Here is a 22,999-nt window from a genome sequence, read left to right on the forward strand (position 1 = left end):
GAAGGCCCGACTCGCTGGGATATGATGTGCACTAGATCTCAGATCTTACCAGATCTACCTTAGCGCAATCCTTGACCACTCATAACACGGACCATGACGTCGACCGCGCGTGGAAAAAATGCCGAGCGCGGCGCGCGACCTAACGTGCGGAGGGTCGGATTGGATCTTCTGGGGGAGTCTAATGAGAGATCTACCCCTAGGCACATTTCAATATGTATTGAAAGCCGCCTAACTCAATCTTGTACTTCTTCCACACATACCAGGGAGGTCAATCGAACTTTTTGCGCCATGATGGCGTCAACCGCGACGAGCCGGAATGTTGTGGATAAGGAAGAGGTGGATTCTACAGGAACAGCAAGAGACACACCGAATACCGAGCAAGGACGATCAGATGAGTATCATCAAGATGCGACCCTCACTCAAGACAAGAAGGATGAAGACAAGAAGGCGAAGAAACCCTCAAAACTCAAGGCCGGGTGGGACAAACTCGGTCTCGACCCGCCTACGCTCATGATGATGGGCAAAGCCGCACTGCCCCCAACAATCGCGTTGTCCATGTACCAAGCAACAGATGTTGCGCAAACCTTCACCACGTTGGGTTACCTGACAGCCATCATCAGCATCCTCGGATTCTGTATCATGCCGCGCGCAAAGTTCATCCAGACAATGACGATGAATGTATTGGCGACATGTGTTGGCTCAGCTCTGGCATTGCTCATGGTATGGACGGGAGTGAAAGCTCGACAACACACGACTCCGGCTGGAGCACCACCACAACGCTACAACTCCTCGCAGTCGGCTGTTCTTGGAGTATGGCTCTTCTTCCAGATTTATGCCATCAATGCGATGAAGGCGAAGTTTCCCCAGTTGGCTTTTCCTACGATCATATATGCCATTCAGGTCAATGTTGCAGCAACCAACGGCTTCTTGTTCCAAACTGTAGCGCAGTGCGAGTCCTTCATTCAAAGACTTCTTGAGGCCTTCTTGACTGGGTTTGCGATCGCGACAGGAGTGAGCTTGTTCATTATTCCTGTTACATCGCGGAAGGTGGTAATGAAAGAGGTGGCGGGTTATATTGGCTTATTGCGCGGAACACTCGGTGCGCACAAGGGTTACATACATAGCCTGGAAACAAGCGATATGTTCGGGGAGAAGTACGCTCCTGAGGATGGAGATGGCAAGAAGAAGACAAAATCAAGGCCTGAAGTGGAAGCTATCAAGAAGACGACCGGAGCCCTGCAGGCATTGCACGGCAAGCTTACCGCGGATCTGCCATTTGCGAAACGCGAGATTGCGTATGGCAAATTAACGCCAGATGATCTCGAGGCCATGTTCAAGAACTTGCGGTCCATCATGCTTCCTATTTTGGGTCTTGGATCGGTCATGGATCTTTTCGAGCGTGCAGCTGAAATCAACCACTGGGATGGACAAGAGGACGAACACGACGAAGCGCTCCGCAGACAAACCGTCAAAGAATGGAACGACATGTTTCAATTTGTTCACGAACCTTTCAACAATATCTTCCAAGCTCTTGATGATGGACTTGCACACGTCATGTTAAAGTTACAGCTCACTAAGCCACCCAAAAAGAAGAAGGGCCAAAACCAAGATGATGCTGAAGCAAAAGGTGACGCTATCAAGCCAGGACAAGCAGGCTTCGCAGAATACATGCAAAAGCAATCAGATGCCTTCTTCAGCCGGAAAGAGCCTACTCTCCGCCACTGGGTTGAAACAAAGGGCATCAAGCTTCGCGATGACTACTTTTCATCGCCATCAGCACTTGACGAAGAAACTTTGAAGCTCATGCCCAGCATCACCACACGAAAGCGAGATCAACGACAGCTCTTTATGGTACTCTATGTCATGTTCCTTTTGGGTTCAATAAGTCGCTCAGTCATCGAGTTTATCAAATTCGCGGATCAGCACGACCAAGCAATCGCGAAAAGCAAGTTCATCTGGCCTGGTGGACGACGCTTCAAGAAGTGGGCAAAGAGCATATTCCAGAGCCAGGACTCCATTTCTGATGATGAAACAACAGTCGCTGGGTTTGACAGGAGCAACACGACTGTTTACATGGGCGAGGCGTATAAAGAGAAAAAGGACCCTGAGCATCTGCCACCTGCCAACACGTGGGAGAAGTTTGGCAACGGTATTCGTGCCATTTCACGTTTCCTTCGAAGTCCCGAATCAGCCTTTGGTTTCCGTGCCGCGTGTGCCACGATGAGTATCGCTATTGTGGCCTTCCTTCGCCCAACTCAACAATTCTTCGTCGAACAACGCTTGGTCTGGGCGCTTATCATGGTCGCCATCTCCATGACTCCAACGGCTGGTCAATCCATTTTCCAATTCATACTCAGAATCGCTGGTACCGCAGCCGCAATGATAATAGCCTGGCTTATATGGTACATTCCTGGGCAGAAGACTCCTGGTATCCTAGTATTCCTTTGGGTCTTCGTCGCAATTGGCTTCTACATCCCGCTAAAGCGAATGGATCTGGTTATTGTCGGGTTGATCAGCGTAGTCACGGCCACCATGATCGTCGGTTATGAACTGCAAGTACGCAAGATAGGAGAGCAGGCTGCAACCGCAACAACAGGCCAACCCGCATACCCAATCTACGAGCTTGGCCCTTACCGTCTCGCCACCGTTGTCGGCGGTCTAGCCGTCGCCTTCTTTTGGACCATCTTCCCTTACCCCATTACTGAGCACTCTGCGCTTCGCCAGAAACTCGGTGGCGCATTGTACCTCTCTGCGAACCTCTATTCCATCATGCACGAGCAGGTCATGGGTCGCATTCGTGGTGAACTTGGAGGCGACGAGGAAAGCGACAAGGAGAGTCCGGGTTACCAGCTCGTCAAAGCGCGAAACAAGGTGTTTGCGAAGCAGATGCTCACTCTACAAGGACTGAAAATGCATGCCGGATTCGTGAAGTGGGAGTTTCCACTTGGGGGCAAATTTCCAAAGGACGAGTACGAAAAGATTATCGGTTATGTCGAAAAGTACGTATATTATTCTAAACTACTGCCAACGATGACGAGCACGCACTAACACAAGTGAACCAGTATCGTAAACTACACGGCCCTTCTAGGCTACGCCTCCCAAGCCTTCACCCACCCCTCATTTAACCACCAGTCCGCCGATCCCACATCCCCTCAAACAGACGAAGCCCCCTTCCCAGACCATCACTCCGCGCAGTGGTTCAACGATTTCCGCCGCGTCATTCTCTCCGCAAAAGTAACTTCGCATGAAATAACATCCTTGCTCGCCATGCTTTCCTCCAGCATCACAAATGCGCAACCTCTACCTCCTTACCTCCACGCACCCCCGGGAGCCCAATTAAGTCGAAAACTCGAGATGGTGGATCCAGAGATACTGAGTTTGAGACATATTGCTGAACCAGGATATGCGGCATTTGCAGTCATGAGCATAAGTACGAGGTGTATACATATGGATATTGAGAGGTTGTTGAAGGCGGTTAAAGGGCTGGTTGGGGAGTTGGATTTTAGCTTTCATGTTGTTAGTACCAAGGGGGCTGACTCGGGGACTTCATCAGAGGAGACGCTTGTCAAGAGGATGACGACGAAGCAGGATTAGCAAATGCCTTGTTTGTAGTTTAGTAATATATTGTAATATCTTTCTAAAGCCTGTGTAAAACTAGAGCTCACTTAGTACACATATATGTAATAGCAGGGCATTTGAATACGCATGCAGCAAGTAAAAGACAAGAGACAAGATTGTAGAAAGTAGGGGTATCCAGTCTCATTCACACATCCATGCAGGTATATACGTCCACCCCTTGATATCAAACGCGCGTAAAGACAAAACGTAAGGAGACATGTACAAATTACAACCTTGGACTCGTATCATTCCAACCCAACCAACATGCATATCGTTCGTCTCTCCCAGTCTCGTTCCTCATCCCATCCACCCTTGCAAGAAAGAAAAAAACGATAAGAAATCAACATCCCCACTTCTTCTCTCTCATCGATAAACACAACCCTGTGGCTACTCACTCAGCTACAGGCATACTCTCCACCTCCTCACTCAATGCCCTCCAATTGTCCGCCTGCAGCTCCGCGTATTTGACCCTTTCCTGCGCCCACTCCTGATGCAACCTACTGACATGATATTGGCTCTTTTGGAAAAAGGCAAGTTCATCGCGGATGCATTCCGTAATGAAGACACCACGTGCATGTTGTTGAACAATAGATTCCTTGTCCTGCATTTCATGGTCAGAAAAAAAAACGTGGGGAGGAAAGGAATGGTAATGACTGACCTTGAAAATAGCATCCTCCACCTTCTCTGCCTCACCCGGCTTAATCTGCTCGGCGGTTTTCTGGCGGATATTCTGGAGTTTCGTCTCATTGTTCGCGATACGCTTTTCCAATTGTGGGATGTTATCGCGAGCGTACTTGTCCCGGCGGTCAAACATGTCGCGTACACTGACAAGAGTATCCCTCTGTCTCTTCAAATCTTCAAGAACACCTTCTTCCCATCCTCTAGCTTCGTCTTCTAGCAGTTGCCTGCTCGAGTCGAGATGTCGTGCTGTGGCGTTCATGCCCTCGTTTAGCAATGGGACATCGTTTGTATCGACGGCATATGTCTCTTGACTTGATTCCGTGAGGCCGCTGAGAGCAGATGAGAAACGTGCGTACTCTGCTGCCATGCCTTCGTTGCGGCGGGAGAGTCGCTCCATCATGCTGCAGAGGGTGATGTAGGTTTCTGCACTACGACGGACGCCCGAGCGGACAGTATCGAACAGTTCGGGGAGCGTCTTTGGGAGCGAGTCTTCGAGATCTGGAGGTAGAGGTTTGCCGGTGAATTCTTCTTGGATGGAGAGATTGGCTTGTTTGCGCCATACTGCAAGTTCCTGTTTGGGTCAGTATGTCGAGACTGTGGTCCGGCCGAGTAAGCATACCGTGGGCACTGTCAAGAACATGACTACCAATTGCTCCTGGTTGAGGACAGGGTGCCGTACGAGCGCGTTGGTAAAGCGCGCGAGGCCTTTTCTTCGCTTCTCGAGGAAAGTAGCATCTGCAGCTATTGGGTTGCCGTTGACTAAGAAATCTCAATACGTATCAAGGCCATGGCAGGATAGGTACTTACTACCGACTCTTTTGGGGGGCAATAGCGGCAATTGCCTGAAGGGATACCGCTTGTGCAGGCAGTCTAGCAACCAGACGAAGTCACTGTATCGGCGGACGACCTTTGTTGTGCGCTTGGAGCTAGCGACCTCATAATTGCGGTGCTGGAACATGAACATGCCCTCTTTCTCGGAGAGTGCTGTGATAGTTATGACCTCCTCGTTCCCACTGCCACCTGGGTTCAGGCGGCCAATGGATCTGCCCAACTCTGGTGTCGCGTTTGAGCCAGCCTCTCCAGCAGTGGGTGCGCCAAATCCTCCTTGTTCCAAACTGGGGGCGGAGAAGGGTTGATTCGCGCCGCCATTGTATCCGCCCCAGCCGCCCTCGCTGCTCAAGGAACTTGGTTGGACGGGCTGGGGGATGTTGGAGGAAGCCGCGGTCGACTGAGTTGTAAATTGGCTCGTCGTTCGTGCGGTAGTGGGTACGCTTGAGCCGTTGATATGCGGTTGTGAGCTTGTGTAGCTCGCGTGGCTATGGCCTCTGTGCAGGTCGGGGCTACCCCAAGGATCGGCCTCTGGGTCGCCGAAAGATTGCTTGCGCATAGGCGCACTCGACCTGTTTGCAGGAGACGGTTGCTGCGCAGAAGGCTGGCGTTGTAGGGCAGGAGGAGTGGGCGGCTGGACCTGTTGGGGAGGCGGAGATGGCTCGCGGGCCTTGGTGGACTGTGGCAGCGTCACGGTGGGAACGGGAAGATCTGGCAGGGCGTCAATGTCGTCTCTTGGTCGCATGCGCGACAATGCTAACACTCACTCCTTTTCCTCTCGTCGACGCTGTCCAGGGTGATGTCCTCATGCTCTTGCGCCAATCCAATCAGGGCGAAGACGACATTGAACTCGTTCCTTCCCAGTTGGGAGCTGCCACCAGACGGCAGCACAATCTCGAGTATCTTGGACTGCGCGTGGCCGGGGATATCACTGTCGGCCAGCAGCTTCTTGATGCCCTCAACACTGATACCATTGCCTTCGCCGTTCCCAGCGTCGAGCAGTGCGTCGAAAGCGTCAATGTACGAGTCGGGCACGTCCGAGGCAGGAAGCAGCGACTTGACAAGAGCTTCACGTGGGGCTTTCTTGGGGGTTGGGAATCCCCAGGGCGAGTCGTTGGCGTCCAGGTCGTCTGCGAACAAGCTGTTGCCCGTCTTGCCCGCCGGCTTGGGATCGTCATCGAAGAGCGACGACGACTGCTTCGCGCGCTGCGGCGCGTCATCGTCGTCACCGAATAAAGACATTGTTGCCTAGAGGAGATGCGCAGTCGGCTAAGTATTCACAACCTACACGTCGTCGATGGGTAGAGCTGCAGGGCCGCAGCTTAGACTGGAGATGCTACACGCGATGATAACATGGAGCTATGATGCGGCGGTGCAAGGAACCGGACTCCACTAACGCCCGACCCATGCTCCACGCACATCGTCACAGCCTTATCATGCCTTGGCACTTATCTTCATACCGATGCTTGACACTTGTAGAGACATGATTTGACAATATTGTTATTTTGCTATAGCTAATTCAGATCATAAGTCTGTCGGTCGCATATCTGCGCCCTCCTCCCAAATCAAAGAGCCTGACCTTGTAGTCGGCGGGTATCCAGTCCTCGTAGAAACACCAAAGATTTTTGAACTTCCAATTGCGCCATCCCATGCCAATGCTGTGTGGAGTGTCCACTTTCCTCAATCATGCTACCAATGCGCCGCTCAATGTGGGGGTATATACGTGCTATCAACATTTCAAATATAAACAGAAACATGCGAGAGAAGATGAGGCGCAAACAAGCTACCTGTCGTGGTCTGTCCGGTTGTGCTGTCCGGGCCTGCTAAAGTCAATCGTTGACGTCGATTCATCCTGTGGCAGTGGTGTACTTGATGCCGATGGGCGCACCGTCTCTCCACCGAGAACACTTCCTCCAAGTGGAGCGGCAGGCGAGAATCGAATCCGAGGCGTGCGTGTGGAGTTTGGCGTAGCGGAAAGGTTGACAACCTCGCTTGAATCCGTCACTCCATGAGAAGTCGTTGGTGAGTTCACCCGATCTTGCTCGCTTGCAGCCGGCACGCCCGTAGCCTGTGTGGCCTCCTCTTGTTGAGCCTCCTCTTGTTGCTGACGAATAATGTCTGGAGACCAAGTTTGGCCACGAGGCTGAGCAGGGATGATGGTGACAGGCAGAACCGTTTCGTTCTGTGACCCAGACTTCTTCTTTGACCTTAGCTTTTCACCTTGCTGTGCAGCAAAGGTGCCGAGTCGATCGGCTAGAGCTAGCCCGTTGTAGTTGCGAGGGGGTATGTTCGCCGCTACATCGTCCACTGCAAGTGGCTCGATGACCTGACCTCTCTGGAGCTCTTTCGGGGGTGTCCGTCCTTTCCGCCTGAATGGATTTCCCAATGCTTGCCACTGGAATTTGCTCCTGCTAGTGACTGGCTCTAGTTCGCCTCCCTTCTCCGGGTCCTCGGGATCAGCTGCTTGAGGTTCTTGTGACGCTTGTGCTTGTGGCTGTGCTTCATGGTTCCCAGGTCTACTGTCTGCTGGTGCAGGGCGTGGGTTCACTGGTGTGTCGCTGATTGGGTGATAGCGGACTGTGTATACAGTCGAGTCAGCGCTCGTTGTGTCTGTCCTGCTCACTGGTGATGCGATGACTGGCACTGGTGGCGGAGTCTGCACTCGTACATAGGCCCGCGAGTTGCGATCTCCACGTGTCGTAGATGGGGACCGTCGCATGACTGGAGGTGGTGCTGGAATGTGGATAGTGCGCTTCTTTCGTGCTTCGGTTCGTGGCGTTTGGGTCATGTTCCGTCCAAGCCTCTGGGCAAACTCATTGAACCGACCAGCGTGTGCAGATGCGAAGACGCTGAATCCGCTTTGACCTCCCCCACTCTTCTTCTCATCTTTTTCTGATGGCTGGCCCTTCCGTTTTGAGGGCCATTTGGAGTCTGATGGGCTGTTGTCGAGCATATCGTCTCCGTCGTAAATTTCTCTTCCTAGAATTCCATCTTTTCTCTCTTCTCTTTCCAGCGCTTCAATGCGCTCCACCCACTCCCAAACAATGACGCTAGCAGCCGCCGCTCCGACCCAGCGGAAGTAGTCTCCCCAGCCGGCAATAGTGTAGTTTGCGATGTCGGTAATGAAGAAGACAACCGGGGTAAGGATAGCGATGATGGACAGGAGGGAGATGACACTCATGTTCCACATCATGGAGTGGTAGAAAGCATATCGTCGCTTGGTGATGGCGTAGTACATAACCCAGGCGGCATAGAGCATGCTCAGTGATAACTGAAACAGGTAGCTGAGGGCAGGAATGGCAGTGTCGAAATGTGCGGGGCGGCGTTGGTTTTCGTACGGACCAAAGCTGTTGAGACAGCTGAATGCGATGTCGAGCAGGATGAGGGCAAATCCGACCCATTTGATAATGACCTTCTCTTTGTGGCGTGGAAATAGGCGGATCAGAGTCTGTACCTGCGCGAGCCAGAGAAATATGTCGGACACGACACGCGAAACCTTGATTTCCATGCCGGCTACGACCTGATCCCGCAGCTCCATGGCGTCGATAAAACCCTCCTCGTACTGGCGTTCGGCGATCTTGAAGGTGTCGGCAGTGGCGAGTGTCAGAGAAATGGCGACGGTCAGGGCTGCGGCCTTTTGCAGCCACGGGCGGCTTCCGACTCCTATGATAGATCCACCTCCTGTTGCCCCGCTAATCATTCCGCGCCGTCCCATGAGCCCTGAACGTCCCGAAGCGTTGCCGACGAAGAAGGTGCGAGGTGTGATGATGAGCATGATGACGAGCATCCAGGCGATGACGGTCGCGGCGCCTGTCGCGTAGGCCTGGGGTGTGATGGAAGCGTGGAAGGGGTCGCGCATGTCAGCTACACTGGTGATTCCGCCTGTGCCATCGTCCTGGGAGGTGGCTGCGTTGGTGCATAGCGGGCGGAAGACGGCGTTCTCGTCGAGGGTGATGGTGTTGCCGGGCGAGATTTCAATGGTACCGAATTTGGGCAGCTTGTACGAGGGGCAGTGCTGATATCGGTCGTCAGTCGCGTGCGTGGGCCGTGTCGCGGTCGTGATACTCACGTAGGGTTGGGTGGCATCGGGCGCGCGACGGTCCAGGAGAGGCGCCCCATACCAGGACGAGTCGGCCTCCCACATGCTTGGTCGGCGGTCTATGACTGTCCAGCAGCAGTTGGTGTCCGGTAGAAGAAGCCCATGGAGGTTCAGATGAGTGGCATGGCCTGTGTGTCGTGTTGAGGTCGAGGGTCGCGGTCGTGGGTTAAGCGTCAAAGCCAAGTGGGAGTTCGCTGGGCGAAGCTTGAGGGAATGCAGGCGCTGTGGGTGGCACCTGCCGTTCCAGCCTGCCACTGCCCGCCTTTCATTGGCCGCGGAGTGACTGCAGGGTTCGGCCCTTCCAAACAGAAACCCCGGTCACTCCGCATCGAGACTCTAGGAAGCCCGAAACGTCGCAGCATGAAGCCTCTAGAGTGGGCCGCGTGTGCAACTTCAAACTCGAACAGAAGCCTCTTGCACGGTGTTATCTCGAAGCATTGCTCTAGAGTAACCAGCGACCTCCTTAGCTGGCAATGCGCTGGGCGCATTGAGCAATCTCATCGCAGCAGGGAGCGACCAGCTTCGGATAATCTCGGGGCGACTGGGGAAGCCCTGGGCCCCGGGGGCTTCCCACACGAAAACCTAAACACCCACCTTCCAGCTACTGCTACCGCATACGTGCGTATCCACACTGAACAATTCGCTCGCGTCACCGGGGAGCCGATCAAAACAATAGCTTGAAATTCTGGAATTGCCTTCCAAAGTCCGGCTGACACCTTAGGGCTGGGATCTAACAGATGGCGTGATCTAGTTGACAGACGTTACTTCCATGGCGAAAGCTGCACCATGACCGCGGCCGAGCCTGCCAACAACATCAACACTCTCTTAGTTTAACCTCAATCAGACGATATATCCTGTTTCCCTGTCTTCGCAAAACATCTCTTGCGACTGAGTGGTCTGTATGCTAGGCGTTGTAGCCGGATGCTCTGCCGAAAACACTCCGTGCTTACCGCGTGCATACACTTCGCTTAGCCGAAGAGAGCGTATTCAGCTCATTCAGCTTGCGCATCGAACTGTCTTGATACACTCAACCTTGGAAAATATCAAGCTTCAGAACAGCCATCGGCTCAAGCTGCTTCGTGCGGATCAAACATCCGACGAAGCTTGAATGCCGCCCACGCGTTGGCCATGTGCATCTAGAACCTCCACTTATTACTGCCTGTTATGGCGCACTTTCTTCCTCAGTGAGAACATGCAGTCCGTTTCCTGTATTTGCGCGCCAAGGACACTGCGCGCTGCCGACTTCCGCTGCTGACGTCTCGGGAACCCGCAGTCAGTTTCTGGAGAATCCACTGAACGTGTGGAACGTGCTGTCCGCGGAACCTCATCTCAGCCCTCACCGCCAGAGGGACTAGAGCTACTTAGACAGTAAACTGGTGTGACTGAGGCTACCAGCTTCAACGGCGTGGACGCTACGCGACCAATGGCAGTGCCATCCAAGCCATCATCATGGATGTGCAAAGAGCAGCTAACGTCTACCACACGGACCACGCGTTACTCTTTATTGTTGTCATTACCACGCTGCTGGTAATGATGCTCGTGTCCGCGACATTCTATGCATCCTGCGTGCTGGGACGCGCAGTATCGATGAAATCGCTCGAGATTGCGAAAGCCTTCAATGCGCCATTGCTTGCGATAGAAGACAGTAACAATGACAATAAGGGGCTGGTCAAAAGTCTTGACACAAAGCCAATCGATATCGTCCTATCACGGAGCCTACCAAGCATGTATTAGTGGCTGGGGTGAAAGGCAATATTACTGTCATGCAGAGTGGCATGAGGTCTGTGTTTTGGGAACCGCGGAGCGTGACATGGTTCAAGCTCCACGAGCTGGTCAGCATTTCAAACCTTGAGAGCAGCGTTAGTGGAGCTTTCAGGAGCTGGAGATGTTTTTTCGACTTGGTTCTTTGCTTGATGGTGGCAGGGTCGTCAGGAATGCGGACAATGTTCACTGTCCTAATGTTGTACGAGAGAACACGCTGGAACGTATCCATGGATACTTGAAGACCGGAAGTATTTGCGCGAGATCTTCTGGATAAATTTCATACACGGTGACTGGTAAGTTCTTGAACGACTAGGCGATTCTTGTGGCGCGTGAAAATTGGCTCACGCGTACATCATCCCCAACAATGAATGATGGAGAAATAGCAAACTTGGCCCGACTACGTGCGCAAGTACAGAAACCATGGTCTCTGATTTCTGACTGGGAAAGCCCCTTCAACTGAGCTACCTGGGCACTTGTCAACCTGGTTCTAGAGATACTTCAGACCGAAACATCTACTGCGACCAACAGATATGCCCGTTTGCCGATTCCATAAACAAAATAGATGCATGTTTGGAAATGCTTGCAGAAACATCCATGAAGTCAATATATCACAGACTCACGGTAATCTGCCTGTCGACCCAAGGTCCAACATTATTTGCAAGTACTATCTCAGAAATGCGTGCGAACGAGGCGCAAAGTGTCCGTTCAGTCACACGCTTGACTCCGGTCACGACGGCAGCAAAGAGGTACAGGATCCAAGTGCATGCCCAGCTTGTGGCGGCAAGCCACATGAACAACTAGTCTGCGCAGACGTCAAAGCAGGCAAGAGAGAACGCAATGATGTCAACGACGCTCGGAACTGTCGTACTTGTCTTATGCCTCTTCCGAAGCTTGATTGCGCTGATCTCGTCATATGTGCGGCATGTAAGACACAGATATGCTGGCAGTGTGAGGAGGAATTCGAAGTGAACGCCACAGCTGAGGTGTTTAACCATTTTGATGTTTTTGAGGATAGAGGGCGAAACAATCCTTGAAGTAAGGTCGTAATAGAACGCGCTCTAGTGAATGGATGCTTGAAGACTTAAAGTATGTCGTGATATAATTTCGAATTGTTAACGTATGAATGAAGTAATACTTGTTGTGACTAGATTTTATATGGATTGATGAGCTCAAATAGTCTTTGGCAAAATTACTCAGAGACGTGTAGCAGATCCTCGCACCGCAGATTTCCTGAAAATGACCATTCTCCAACAAACCTCGAGCACAGAAGTCTTGAAGAACATATTTCTATCTTGTTACTGGTTCCGTCTATGCAGGTGGGCGTCGGAAAGACGCATGACGCTAACGCACGACGCTAACGCACGTGCTCGCGCGCCTCGCTCGAATCGCCCGTCGTGGCAGGCGCATCTTTCTGCGGCCCCACCGTCATCGAGAGACAGACGGTTTTCCGCTACAGTGGAGCTTCTTTCACATATCTTTTGGATATTTTAGTTGTCGCACACCATTGTTTACGGTCTAGCGACACTTTTGCGTATACGGCAACGTTTGCGCAACGCGGTTGTTGCACGCGACTGTGCCGCGCAGAACAAGACCTAGGGTGAGACAGTGAGATATCCACAGTGAAGCCGAGTGCAAGGCCAGAGTCATCAAGATGGCACCCAAAAAACCCCGCGATCGCAAACGGCAGACCAAAATCAACTTCTCACCTGCTCCCAAATCCTCGCCTGCAACCAGATCAAGTGCCGCCACAACGATGAGGAACTCGCCTTCGCGACCGAACCTTACGGCTACAGAATTGGAAAAAGCGCCTAGCGGAGCTTCTAAAAACAAAAAGAAAGACTTTTGGGGTGAAGACGCATTGGCAGCTGGAATAAGGCGAGGGAAGGAGTTGGGCAAGCTTCTCCATAGCTCTAGGCCTGATTACTCCGACAGTGACTCTGCCGACTCTACACCTCCAGAAGAAGACGAACCGTTGGCTCTTGTCATGTTGCGAAACTACAAAGCGTTGGCGACGCCCAGCGACAGATCCGAGGATGATGTGGATGAGGAAGACGAAGTGCCAGTGGAGGAACCTAAATCACGGAAGCGGAGACGAGCCGCGACGCCCAACGATTCTGATGATGAGGAGCCGACAGTCACAGTCATCCCGCGCAAACGTCAAAAGCGCGTCAAAATCGAGTCGGATAGTTCCGAGAAACCGAAGAAGAGAAAGAAGAAGGACAAGAAAGACAACAAGCGGAGTAAGAAGAAGGAGAGCACATCAGAGGAGGAAGAGACGCAGCCTGCACCTCGTAGCAGCCGGCGAAGGGCTGTGAAGAAGGCCTCAACACCAGACGAAGATGAAGAAGACGACGTTCTTCTCACGCCAGCTCCAAGGTCAAGGCGGAAGACAACCCGCCAGCCTTCTCCACCAGTCGAAAGGGAGAAGGAACAGAGTCCACCACGAAGCACAAGACGCAGATTGAAAAGGCGCAAATCGCCCTCAGAAGATGAAGATGAAGCTTCAGGTAGGGGGGATGTCGTGTCGGACGAGGAAGAGTCGGGAGGAGTTGAAGGAAGCGCAAATGACGAAGAGAACGACGAAGAGCAAGACGAGTTGAAGGAGGAACTTGCATTTCTGAGATCATCTCCACTACCAGACCGTGGTAGACTAAGAAGTACGCAAGATAAGCCCAAGAACAAACGACAGGAGGCTCTCGAAGCGTTGAAGAGGCGACGTGCTGGTACTACTAATGAGCCGTCCTTCTCAGCAACACCTGGGCGCAAAAGAGCAGTTGTGGTAGACACAGATTCTGAGTCAGAGCTTGAGGTAATCAAAGAAGAACCAGATAGTGATCTCGACGTACTGGAAGAGGATGACATCGAAGACGACGAGCAAGAAGAGTCAGACCGCGATGCAAATGCATTGGACATGTTCCAAGAGGATGAACAAGACGAGCAGTTCATCGACGACGATCCAGACAACATGATTGGGGAACCATCTGTCAACGACGACCTTGACGAAATGCGTCTGGCATTTAGCTTGTCACGTGCGAAGACACGGGATTTGTTCAAACACGCCGTAGAGTGGATGGTCATGAAGAAGATCCATCCAGGTTTCGATTCGAAGAAGAACGTCTACACGCTGACATTCCGTAAACTGGACGACGAAGTAAAAGGTCTCGCCGGATCCAAATATACATCATCAGTTTGGACAGCCGATTTTACAAGAGCTATCCGCGCACGCCCCGATCTTATGATCAACGAACTCAGTGCTGCCGAAAGAGCCGTCATGTCGCCACACTGCGAAGCATGTAATCGAACCAACCACACAGCGAGTTTCGAGCTCCTCCTCCAAGGCCAGCCCTACCATCCAGAAACACTCGAGCCCTTGTCCTCCGCCTCAGATTCCTCAGACTCTGATAGTGACGACAGCGACTCCTCTGGCCTATCATCTGACTCCGAAACCGCGCTCAACGGTGAAAAACCATCGTACAACTACCAGAAAGACCGTATACCACCCGAATCTCACCGCTTCCCTCTCGGCTCAACATGCAAAGCCAACGCACAAGTCGCGCATACGCTGTACCACTGGCGGTACAACCTCTACCAGTGGGTGAAGGACCATCTCAAGGCACAAGGGCATCTATCAGCTGAGAAGCTGGTGAAGAGAGAAGGGAAGAGTGACCGCAAGAGGGAGAAGGAGGCAAGGAAGATTGTGGATACCATGGAGGCAGACGGACAAATCAAGTCGCTTTGGCATTCTTATAAGACACAACTGCAGACGGCGGTGGAGGCGGATAACGATTATGCTAATGGTTGGGGGAGAAGGGGGTAGTGGAGTGGCAATCACATGTATTTCCATGGATTTGGCTGTATTGGTAACATAGATTACCTCTCTCTAGGGTGAACTTGGGACCATTGTGTATACTTTGGCCACGCACAAGGCGATGGCGAATTCGGGTGTCAGCATGGCTGCAATTAAAAGAGTGCAACGCATGGATTTGTAGATTTTGGGTATCATGTGCATCGTGAGTTTTGCGAACGAAACCTTGTCCTTCCCCACCTCAAAGCATTTCCTCCACTTCGACAGGCGCCGGAACTTTTTCCGAGATCTCAGCATCCATCTCCTTGCCCTCGCCCTTGACCTCACCATTCTCCTCCACCGCCGCCGTCTCTTCCTCAACATCCATATCCTCATCGCTGACCCACTCCCTCTCCTTCCTCTTTTCCTCATCCTCCAGCTGCTCAATCGCAATCTGCTTCTTCGACTTCTTCGTTCCGTCACCATTCACGTCCTCCCAGCCCTTAGCCCGCTCTACAATCTTCTTCGATTTGCCCACGCTCTTGGCCCTCTTCTTCTCCAGCTTATCCATGTTTTCCTCGGCACGCTCAAGCCCTCTTTGGTAACGTAACCGTTGTGCGCGCGTCATCTTTGTGTCTTTCTTTTGCTTCTTCTGGATGCCGGCATCTTTTGCCTTTAGGGCATGAGGATTGGCTTGCGAGGGCCGCGATGGTGAGGCGGAATCTCGGGTTGTGTTGGCGGGCTTTTGGGCGGATTTGTCAAGATTGAGAGAGGGAGAGGCGGCGCGTCGGGCAGCACGTGAGTGAATGGTCACCGCTATCGGCTGTTAGGGAGTGGACATGAGAAGGGTGGTGTCGAGGTGCTTACGGCGCTTCTTGACTTTTGCGGTCTTTGCCATTGTGTATTGGTTTTTCTGGTGTTGCTAAAGGGCTTCTCGAGGGTGCAAGTGGATGCTCAGAGATATGCGATCTAGTCTGCTAGTCGCGCTTTAGCTTCAAATTTCGTTTTTAGCAAAAAGGTCGTGTGTGAATGAAGTCTCGCATCGTCCCAGAAATCTACAAAAGTTCCCCACTAGCTCGTGAACGCCAAAATTCCGGATCCACTTGAGCCGCTAGCGCGTTCCCACACCTGCCATGACCTCTCATAATCACAGGCCATCGCGGTTGCCCTAGGACATTCTTCACGCCGTTTCGCCGCCACCACCGCGTCGTCGCTCACCCCCGACTGTCGCGCCCAGCTTCTCCCATGTCGCAGACAGACACTCCACCGCGTTTGCTCTGTTCGACCCCTCCATTCATGCGCTGGCCCGAAGGTTGAATGTGACCCACCATTTGCGCCCGCCTGCAAGCGTGTTATCCATAGTTTACATACTTTTCGCTACCGCCGCTCCTCCAGCCTGCCCGTAGGAGCCTAGCGTTTCAAATTTATTTCTACCTCCCACCTAGCTATGAGCTACGCAGAGTACCCCGAATTCGAGGCCTATCAACAACGGTGGAACACAACCGAGTCGCATACCATCAACATCACGTCCCTTCTCCTGGGAACTATCATAGGTGCATACGTTCTCATCAAAGCCTTGGACATACTGGGCTTTCCCGTCTGGCATCTTGTCGAACGCTTTCTCCAAATGGCATCCGACGTCCTACGCCTTCGCGGCGCCTCCTTTGGCTCAACAGCTTCTGCCTCCAGCGACGACGATTCAGCCCAACAGGGAGGCATGTTCGGTAGTCTCTTTGGCACGACCCCGGGGAACTTGCTGCAAAAGGGGGTACGAGGGGTTGCGAATGCCTTCTCCAAGGGCCCTAGCGACGTGCCACCGGGCTTGGGCAATATCAGCAACTCTTGCTACCAAAACAGCGTTATCCAAGGCCTCGCGTCCCTCCCATCCCTACGCGACCATCTTTCCAAAACCACCTCCGAAAATCCCGCGCTTACCCCGGATACCACAAATGGCGCGCTATTCGATATCATCACACAGCTAAACGACCCGAACAACAAGGGCCAACATTTTTGGATACGTGGCAAGTTGAAGTCGATGAGCACTTTCGAACAACAGGATGCGCAGGAGTATTATAGCAAAATCTTGGATGCGCTAGATGAGGAAGTCAAGAAGACCGCGAGCAGTAAGAGGCGATCCTCTGTCTCCTGGCTGGAAGTCACAAAGAGCCTGAGTGACTCAACAAATACAGATGAGAAAGCGCAAGACGAAACAAAGGACGGACTGCATAAGTCAGGAGCACAACCCCAGGTCCCGTCAAATCCTCTTGAGGGACGCCTCGCTCAGCGTGTTGGCTGCACATCCTGCGGCTACTCCGAAGGTCTCACCCTTATTCCGTTCAACTGCATCACTGTATCTCTTGGGAAAGGCTACAGCTACGACGTTCGGGAGTGTCTCGACGAATACACAACCCTGGAATTCATCGATGGCGTCGAATGCGCAAAGTGTACGCTGCTTAAGCTGGAGCGGACTCTTTCGCCTTTAATCGCTGCTAAACCCGAATCGCCACTAAAAGCAAGACTAGACGCTGTACAAGAGGCTCTGGGAAAAGAAGATTTTGAAGATAAGACACTGCTGAAAACCCTAAATGTGCCGAAGAAGAATTGGGTACAGAGCACAAAGTCGAAACAAGCCGTCGTTGCACGCGCGCCTCAGTCGTTGGTCTTGCATATTAACCGAAGCAGCTTCAATGAATATACTGGCATGCCGTTCAAGAACACTGCAGGAGTCTCATACCCAACAGTGTTGGATCTCGGAAACTGGTGTCTCGGTGGTATCCCTCATGGCTCACAACAGCCCGCTACGTCAGAAGAGGAATGGCCCAAGGACCCTAGACAGTCGATGCTAGCAAGGGATGAGCCTATGACAGACTCGCCATTCCAATACCGGTTGCGCGCCGCTGTTACGCACTACGGCTCGCATGGCAACGGCCACTACGTCTGCTACCGTTCGCACCCCAAAACGGAGCCGAAGCCTGAGAGTGATGAAGATGCTGAGGCATCATCCACGGAAGACGAAGAAGCCGAGGATGTTGCCGTACAAGAGCCCGAAGAAGTACCGTCTACACAACAATCAGAACAGTGGTGGCGTTTCAGTGATGATAGCGTTTACCCCGTGTCTGAACAGGAAGCGCACCAAGGGAACGTCTTCATGCTTTTCTATGAGCGTATCAACGAGGAGGCTGTTTTACCATTAGTCACAGCAGAGAGTACATCTGTGGTCGAAGAGGCACCCTTGCCGCCAAATGATGTTATGACTGCCCTAGTCACCGCACTTGATGAGGAGGCCGTCGCCATCGCCCTGCCAGATGATGACGAAGACTTACTAGATCTCATCCCACCACAAACAACACCAGTGCCTCAACCAGCCACTCTCGATACCACTTCCGAGCAACACCCAGCGGAAGAGCTAGTGCCGGATTCCCCCACAGTCGGCACTCAAATCGAACCCACCACACTGGACACCGAGACAGAAGCCAGCGACGCAGAATCAGAGGATGCGCCGTCAACACAGTTGACGTCCGACAACGAGTCAGAGGCCGACGCCCCCACGCCTCCAAAAACCACACCCACTCTCCAAAAGGTCTCACCTAACCTTATGCGCACGGCAGGTAATGCGTCGAATAGAGGGCAAAAGGGCAATGGTACGCAGAGTTTACCGTTGGTGTCTGCTACGTAGTATGTAAGTGGCGCGATGGGTAAACGAGTCAAACTTGGATGATATTAAGGGAATGGGAGTTATTATGCGTTCACATTGGGTTTGGGTACGGCATCTTTACCAGGCGTTTCAGTTACCTGTTTGCCCGACAGGGTCAGGTTGGCGTTTTTTTCCTTCAAGGACAACGTATTGCTTGTGTAAATAATACGCAGCTAGCCTTTGGGACGAATCGATGTTATTGCATTCTTATGCTCACAATTCTTCATGATGTGATGTTGTCTCCAGGACAAGTGTTACCATGTTGTCAATCTGTATCAACTTCTGGCATGTCTGGCTTAAGCCTTCAACGTGATGCGCATCGCAGTCTAGCTATTACAATGCATCTACGAGTTCTGGGGATGCATATTCCAGCTGAAAACGGACTGTTTATTCAAACAACTTCCGTAGAGCGGCTTCTTGCTCTCACTTGTTCAGGTGACTCTGGACCAACCATTCATCACAGCATTGCCTGAAGGTAAAGATACACGGGACCATTTCTTATTGGCTCAACTATATTGCCAGGCTATTGCCACGTGAATGGCGTGCATGGGGTTAAGCGAACACGGAAGTCTGGAACCTCACTACATCCCGTTGATGATCACGCCTTGTCCGGTGAATTCTTAGACAGCGGAAACGCCCCATGAGGCATTACTATTCCGAATGCGCGTTTTACATCTTGGAAACCAGGTCGAAAGCGAGAGGCGCCGATACTAGGGCTCCGCACTTGCCTCCGCACCTACAGGGCCAAGCACGGCATATTCGAGGAAGACCCAGCTGAACAGCTCTGGAGCAGCCACGCCTTTTCTTTTTCGCTTCTGTCTTCCCTATTTGTCTATTACGGACCTAGTCTGTCGCATTTCCGCTCAAAGTCTTGCCAGTTCTGCAAGTCTTGAAGCTTAGCGGCGATCAAAATAGTCCATCCTGCAGATCACGCAACTGCAAGCCACATCCTTGGCACAACAAGCTTGTAGCTGAAAGACTTCGCCAGCGCATACAGTCAATGATTTCTTGACTCTAGTGACAACTCCGGTTCCCGCGCTTTGTATCTTCCATGGTTCGTTTCTGACATCTATCGCGTGTGCGGGAAAGTGAAGAAGCATACTCCGTCGGCAGTATCGCTCTATGAGAATGTAAAACCAATGTCAAGAGAAAATGATTTTGTTTTAACAGAAAACCTCCTTAGCCCGTGTCGCTAGACTCCGACTCGAGCCCTCAAGGACCTGGATCTTGGGTAATCGTAGGCTTGGATACGAGAAGCATTGTCTTGGCGATTCTCAGCCGCTTCACAACCCCAGGTTTCCCCATGTGGGTACGAGGGACTTATCCAGGGTTTGCAAAGGTCCAGATCAACCTTCGGTAGCCTTGCGGCAACTAGGCTAGTGGGACGTCGCAGTGGTAGCCCATTCTGTCTCTGAGACTAGGAATAGACCTTGCTCCTCTATGACTAGGATGAGCATTTCCTACCCGCGGACAACTGACTACACCGCAGTGGAAAGTTCGTGGCAGCCTTGTCCTCCCAGCTGTCCTCGCCACACTTCTTGGAAATATCGATGGCGGACGCCATGGGCATCCTACTGGTCACGGAGACGGCGGTGGGTTGACTGAAGCATTTGCCAAGCTTCGAGACCTACAGCATTCTCCTGATTGTCTTCAAGATATCGGAAGAGACGAGGTCTGGGTGTTTATCTTGGTGCACTGGTACTATCATGTCGTGTTGAACTTCGAGCAGAGCGACTAATGTCCAACTCAGATACGGAAAGGTGGGTTCCTTGATATCTATATAATCGCCATGTTTCCCATTCCAGATTATTATTCACACCAGATCTTCACCACACATTGTCACAATTGGGCAGTTTAAGATGTCTCGTGTATCAAAGGTTGCCTCTTTCCTTGCGCTGGCCTCAACAAGTCTGGCGCAACTCCCAAGTATTCAGCCATTTACTGTTACTGGATCTCTTGATGGGTACGTTTGTTACTTGGGGTGTAAGACCAACGCTAACACGAGATAGTTGTGCGTCCACGGGCTCAGAATACAATGCTGGTGGTAGTGTCTCGGTCAACAACTTTGCAATCGAAGTACCGAAAAATCTCATCGTTCAGTTCCCGGTAGTATGGGCACCGTTCCGAGAGCTTTGTGATGCTGGAGCCTTTGGTTTCGAGACTACAGTTGTTGGCAATATTGTCGACGGCAAAATAATTGCCGGCCAGATCTCAGTCGCTCAACGCTTCGGTCTCGAGGGAAGCCAAGGCTATATCTCAAAGATCAACGACGACGGTACGCTCCAGATAGCTAGTGGGCCGACAGTCCGCATCAACGATCCAGATGGCTTGTTCGGACCACAGTACGACTCGCAAAAGTACTGGATCGCTGATACAGCCAACCCTTCGGTATCATCTTTCTCAGGCTTCCCCATGTGCATACCGTACTCTGGAAACACCGCAAAGTGCTCGAGCTCCAATCGCCCTTCCGGCCAAACATTCACACCACAAGACCCCCTTGCCATGGTACCTCTCAAGGTCGGCGATTTCATCGAATACTCTGGTCTCAAGAACGGTGGTGGCGAGATCCTCGCTTCGTCTATTGTTTGCATCAGCTTGCACATTACCACTCAAGCTGGCGCGGACGTACCCAACTACATTCGGGTTGAGGACTTTCTTGTTGGCGTACCAGACAACTCTGCGAATGTAGAGTTTGCTGATATCCGTGCCATCGGTTTCCTCTCCAGCTGTGCTGGTGCTACAGTTACCATCAGTGCCATTGATGTCGACCCTTGTACGGGAAAGGAAACCTATCGAACCATCGGTACAACCCAGCCGAAGCAAGAAACTCGTTGCAAGTGGGAGGCTCGCATCGCTCCGCAAGCTCAAGCTCCTTTCACCCGTGAGTACCGTATCACGACCAACAGTCCAGTCCAGACGACCAAAGATGGCATCAAGGCAGGACAGTTTATCGCAGCTGTTAGCGAGTGGATCTTTCCCGAAGTTGATGTCCCCGGAACAAACCCACCGCCGTACCCGTTCAATGACATCAGAGGCCTGGTACAAGGAGACTTCCTCGACGGCAAACAGTATGGTCCTCTCTCGCCCTTCCCAGGCCCGACTCCACCAGCGCCATCCAAGACCTGCAGTCCCGCAGATATCCCAGATCCGAATGCCACACCCACACCCACACCCTCACCTTCTCCCAACCCAGAAACACCTTCTGAACCATCCACACCCCAGACCGCGCCAATTGCTTCCATTGCCACTTTTGCATCTGCGCTCCGTGTTGGCACAGATGTCACACTACTCGGCTCCAACACTGCCTCTGGCCTCAAAGACACTGATCTGAACTTTGCCTGGACCAAGACCACACCCTCCAGCCCGGCCATTAGCATAATCAATGCCAACAGCCCCAGCGCCACATTCCTCGCACCGAAAGTTACAACAGAAACCTCCTTCACCTTCGAACTGACCATTACCTCCAAAACCGACACTACGAAATCTAGCAAAGCAACTGTCACTGTCAAGATCAACCCCACGCTCGCTGACACTGTCACTATGGATACCTACACATGGGAGTCACGGCAATCAGGCAGTATAACCGCGTCTTGTACTTCCAATGTCAAGAACGGGGATAACAAGAGTATGACGCTGCTTCTTAATGGAACAACAAGACGCACCATGGTGGCCGTGAGTGGGCAGCCGGGAAAATGGACGTACAGTGCTAGGGACACGGCAAGGCCGACTAATGTCAAGTGCGTGAGTGATTTGAAGGGAGAGAGTGCGCTTAGGGCGGGGACTGCTACAACGAGGAAGAGGAGAGCTTTTATCGCCTAATTGAAGAGTAGGCCTGGAGGCGTTGTGTTGCAAAGTTTTTGTATATATTGAGTTCAAGGTTCTGATGCAGTAACGAATGACATGATCTGTAAGTAATGGCTGTCAGTGGGTTGAACGTCCATGCTACGTATGGCAGACTGTGAAGATTAGGAAGTTGGTAAGGAACACGATCGGCCGGTCGACCAACACTTCGACTGATAAGACTTATTTGTTAGCAGCGAACGCCGATGCGGGTAGAAACATGGGCGTGTCCTGATTATCGATGTAACAGTCTTAGAGATTTGTCTTTGCGGATTGTCCAAGATGTGTCGGCTTGTTTGCTTCTTGTCGTTAAGAAACATCATAGGGATGCCTTCGATGCGAATCCGGAGCTAATAGCTGTTCTCCTGGGTTATCCTGTCGCATCATTCAACCATCACGTATGCCCTAGGTACGACAGCACTCCACATTTCCAACGGTAAAACGACAGCATGTTGTGAATTCAGGATTGATTTCTCATTGCATGCAAAGCCGGATATCTCCCCCATTACCCGTAAACAATGTTATGAGGAAAATACGCCATGCAGAAACATCCCCGCCCGACTACAAAGCTCACTCTCTCAGCTTTGCTTTTCCTTAATCTCGAGCCCATTTCCTGTTTTGCTTGATCGTGATGTGGTCGGGTCGAGGGCAACTTTGTTTTATCGTATCGTCAGGTAATCATCGTTCGTCA

At 52.0% G+C, this 22,999-nt stretch overlaps 7 protein-coding genes across 7 annotated transcripts; 4 read left to right on the forward strand and 3 right to left on the reverse strand.

Annotated features, from left to right (window-relative positions):
* Window positions 1-291: 291 nt before the first annotated feature.
* GT037_004081 (mfs transporter) lies at window positions 292-3,594 on the forward strand (the record flags this gene model as incomplete). The annotated part of the gene is made up of 2 exons (XM_038929128.1): window positions 292-2,999; window positions 3,063-3,594. 2 exons carry the CDS (start codon window positions 292-294, stop codon window positions 3,592-3,594), a joined length of 3,240 nt encoding a protein of 1,079 aa, XP_038788835.1.
* Window positions 3,595-4,009: 415 nt separating this feature from the next.
* GT037_004082 (sorting nexin mvp1) lies at window positions 4,010-9,271 on the reverse strand (the record flags this gene model as incomplete). Its single annotated transcript, XM_038929129.1, has 8 exons — window positions 4,010-4,219; window positions 4,277-4,870; window positions 4,919-5,058; window positions 5,107-5,838; window positions 5,895-6,375; window positions 6,707-6,785; window positions 6,915-9,142; window positions 9,197-9,271. The coding sequence occupies 8 exons, from the start codon at window positions 9,269-9,271 to the stop codon at window positions 4,010-4,012; spliced, it is 4,539 nt and encodes a 1,512-aa protein (XP_038788836.1).
* A 452-nt stretch (window positions 9,272-9,723) lies between these two features.
* On the reverse strand, window positions 9,724-9,984 carry GT037_004083 (uncharacterized protein; the record flags this gene model as incomplete). Its single annotated transcript, XM_038929130.1, has 1 exon — window positions 9,724-9,984. A coding segment is annotated over one exon (261 nt), but the record flags the coding sequence as incomplete, so codon positions are not given.
* A 2,657-nt stretch (window positions 9,985-12,641) lies between these two features.
* On the forward strand, window positions 12,642-14,807 carry GT037_004084 (uncharacterized protein; the record flags this gene model as incomplete). The annotated part of the gene is made up of 1 exon (XM_038929131.1): window positions 12,642-14,807. One exon carries the CDS (start codon window positions 12,642-12,644, stop codon window positions 14,805-14,807), a length of 2,166 nt encoding a protein of 721 aa, XP_038788838.1.
* Window positions 14,808-15,036: 229 nt separating this feature from the next.
* On the reverse strand, window positions 15,037-15,672 carry GT037_004085 (uncharacterized protein; the record flags this gene model as incomplete). The annotated part of the gene is made up of 2 exons (XM_038929132.1): window positions 15,037-15,590; window positions 15,642-15,672. 2 exons carry the CDS (start codon window positions 15,670-15,672, stop codon window positions 15,037-15,039), a joined length of 585 nt encoding a protein of 194 aa, XP_038788839.1.
* A 549-nt stretch (window positions 15,673-16,221) lies between these two features.
* Window positions 16,222-18,450, forward strand: GT037_004086 (cysteine proteinase; the record flags this gene model as incomplete). Its single annotated transcript, XM_038929133.1, has 1 exon — window positions 16,222-18,450. One exon carries the CDS (start codon window positions 16,222-16,224, stop codon window positions 18,448-18,450), a length of 2,229 nt encoding a protein of 742 aa, XP_038788840.1.
* A 1,877-nt stretch (window positions 18,451-20,327) lies between these two features.
* Window positions 20,328-22,287, forward strand: GT037_004087 (uncharacterized protein; the record flags this gene model as incomplete). Its single annotated transcript, XM_038929134.1, has 2 exons — window positions 20,328-20,431; window positions 20,478-22,287. 2 exons carry the CDS (start codon window positions 20,328-20,330, stop codon window positions 22,285-22,287), a joined length of 1,914 nt encoding a protein of 637 aa, XP_038788841.1.
* Window positions 22,288-22,999: the final 712 nt, after the last annotated feature.

Source organism: Alternaria burnsii (assembly GCF_013036055.1).
Source record: "Alternaria burnsii strain CBS107.38 chromosome Unknown 730, whole genome shotgun sequence".
Lineage (NCBI taxonomy): Eukaryota > Fungi > Ascomycota > Dothideomycetes > Pleosporales > Pleosporaceae > Alternaria > Alternaria burnsii.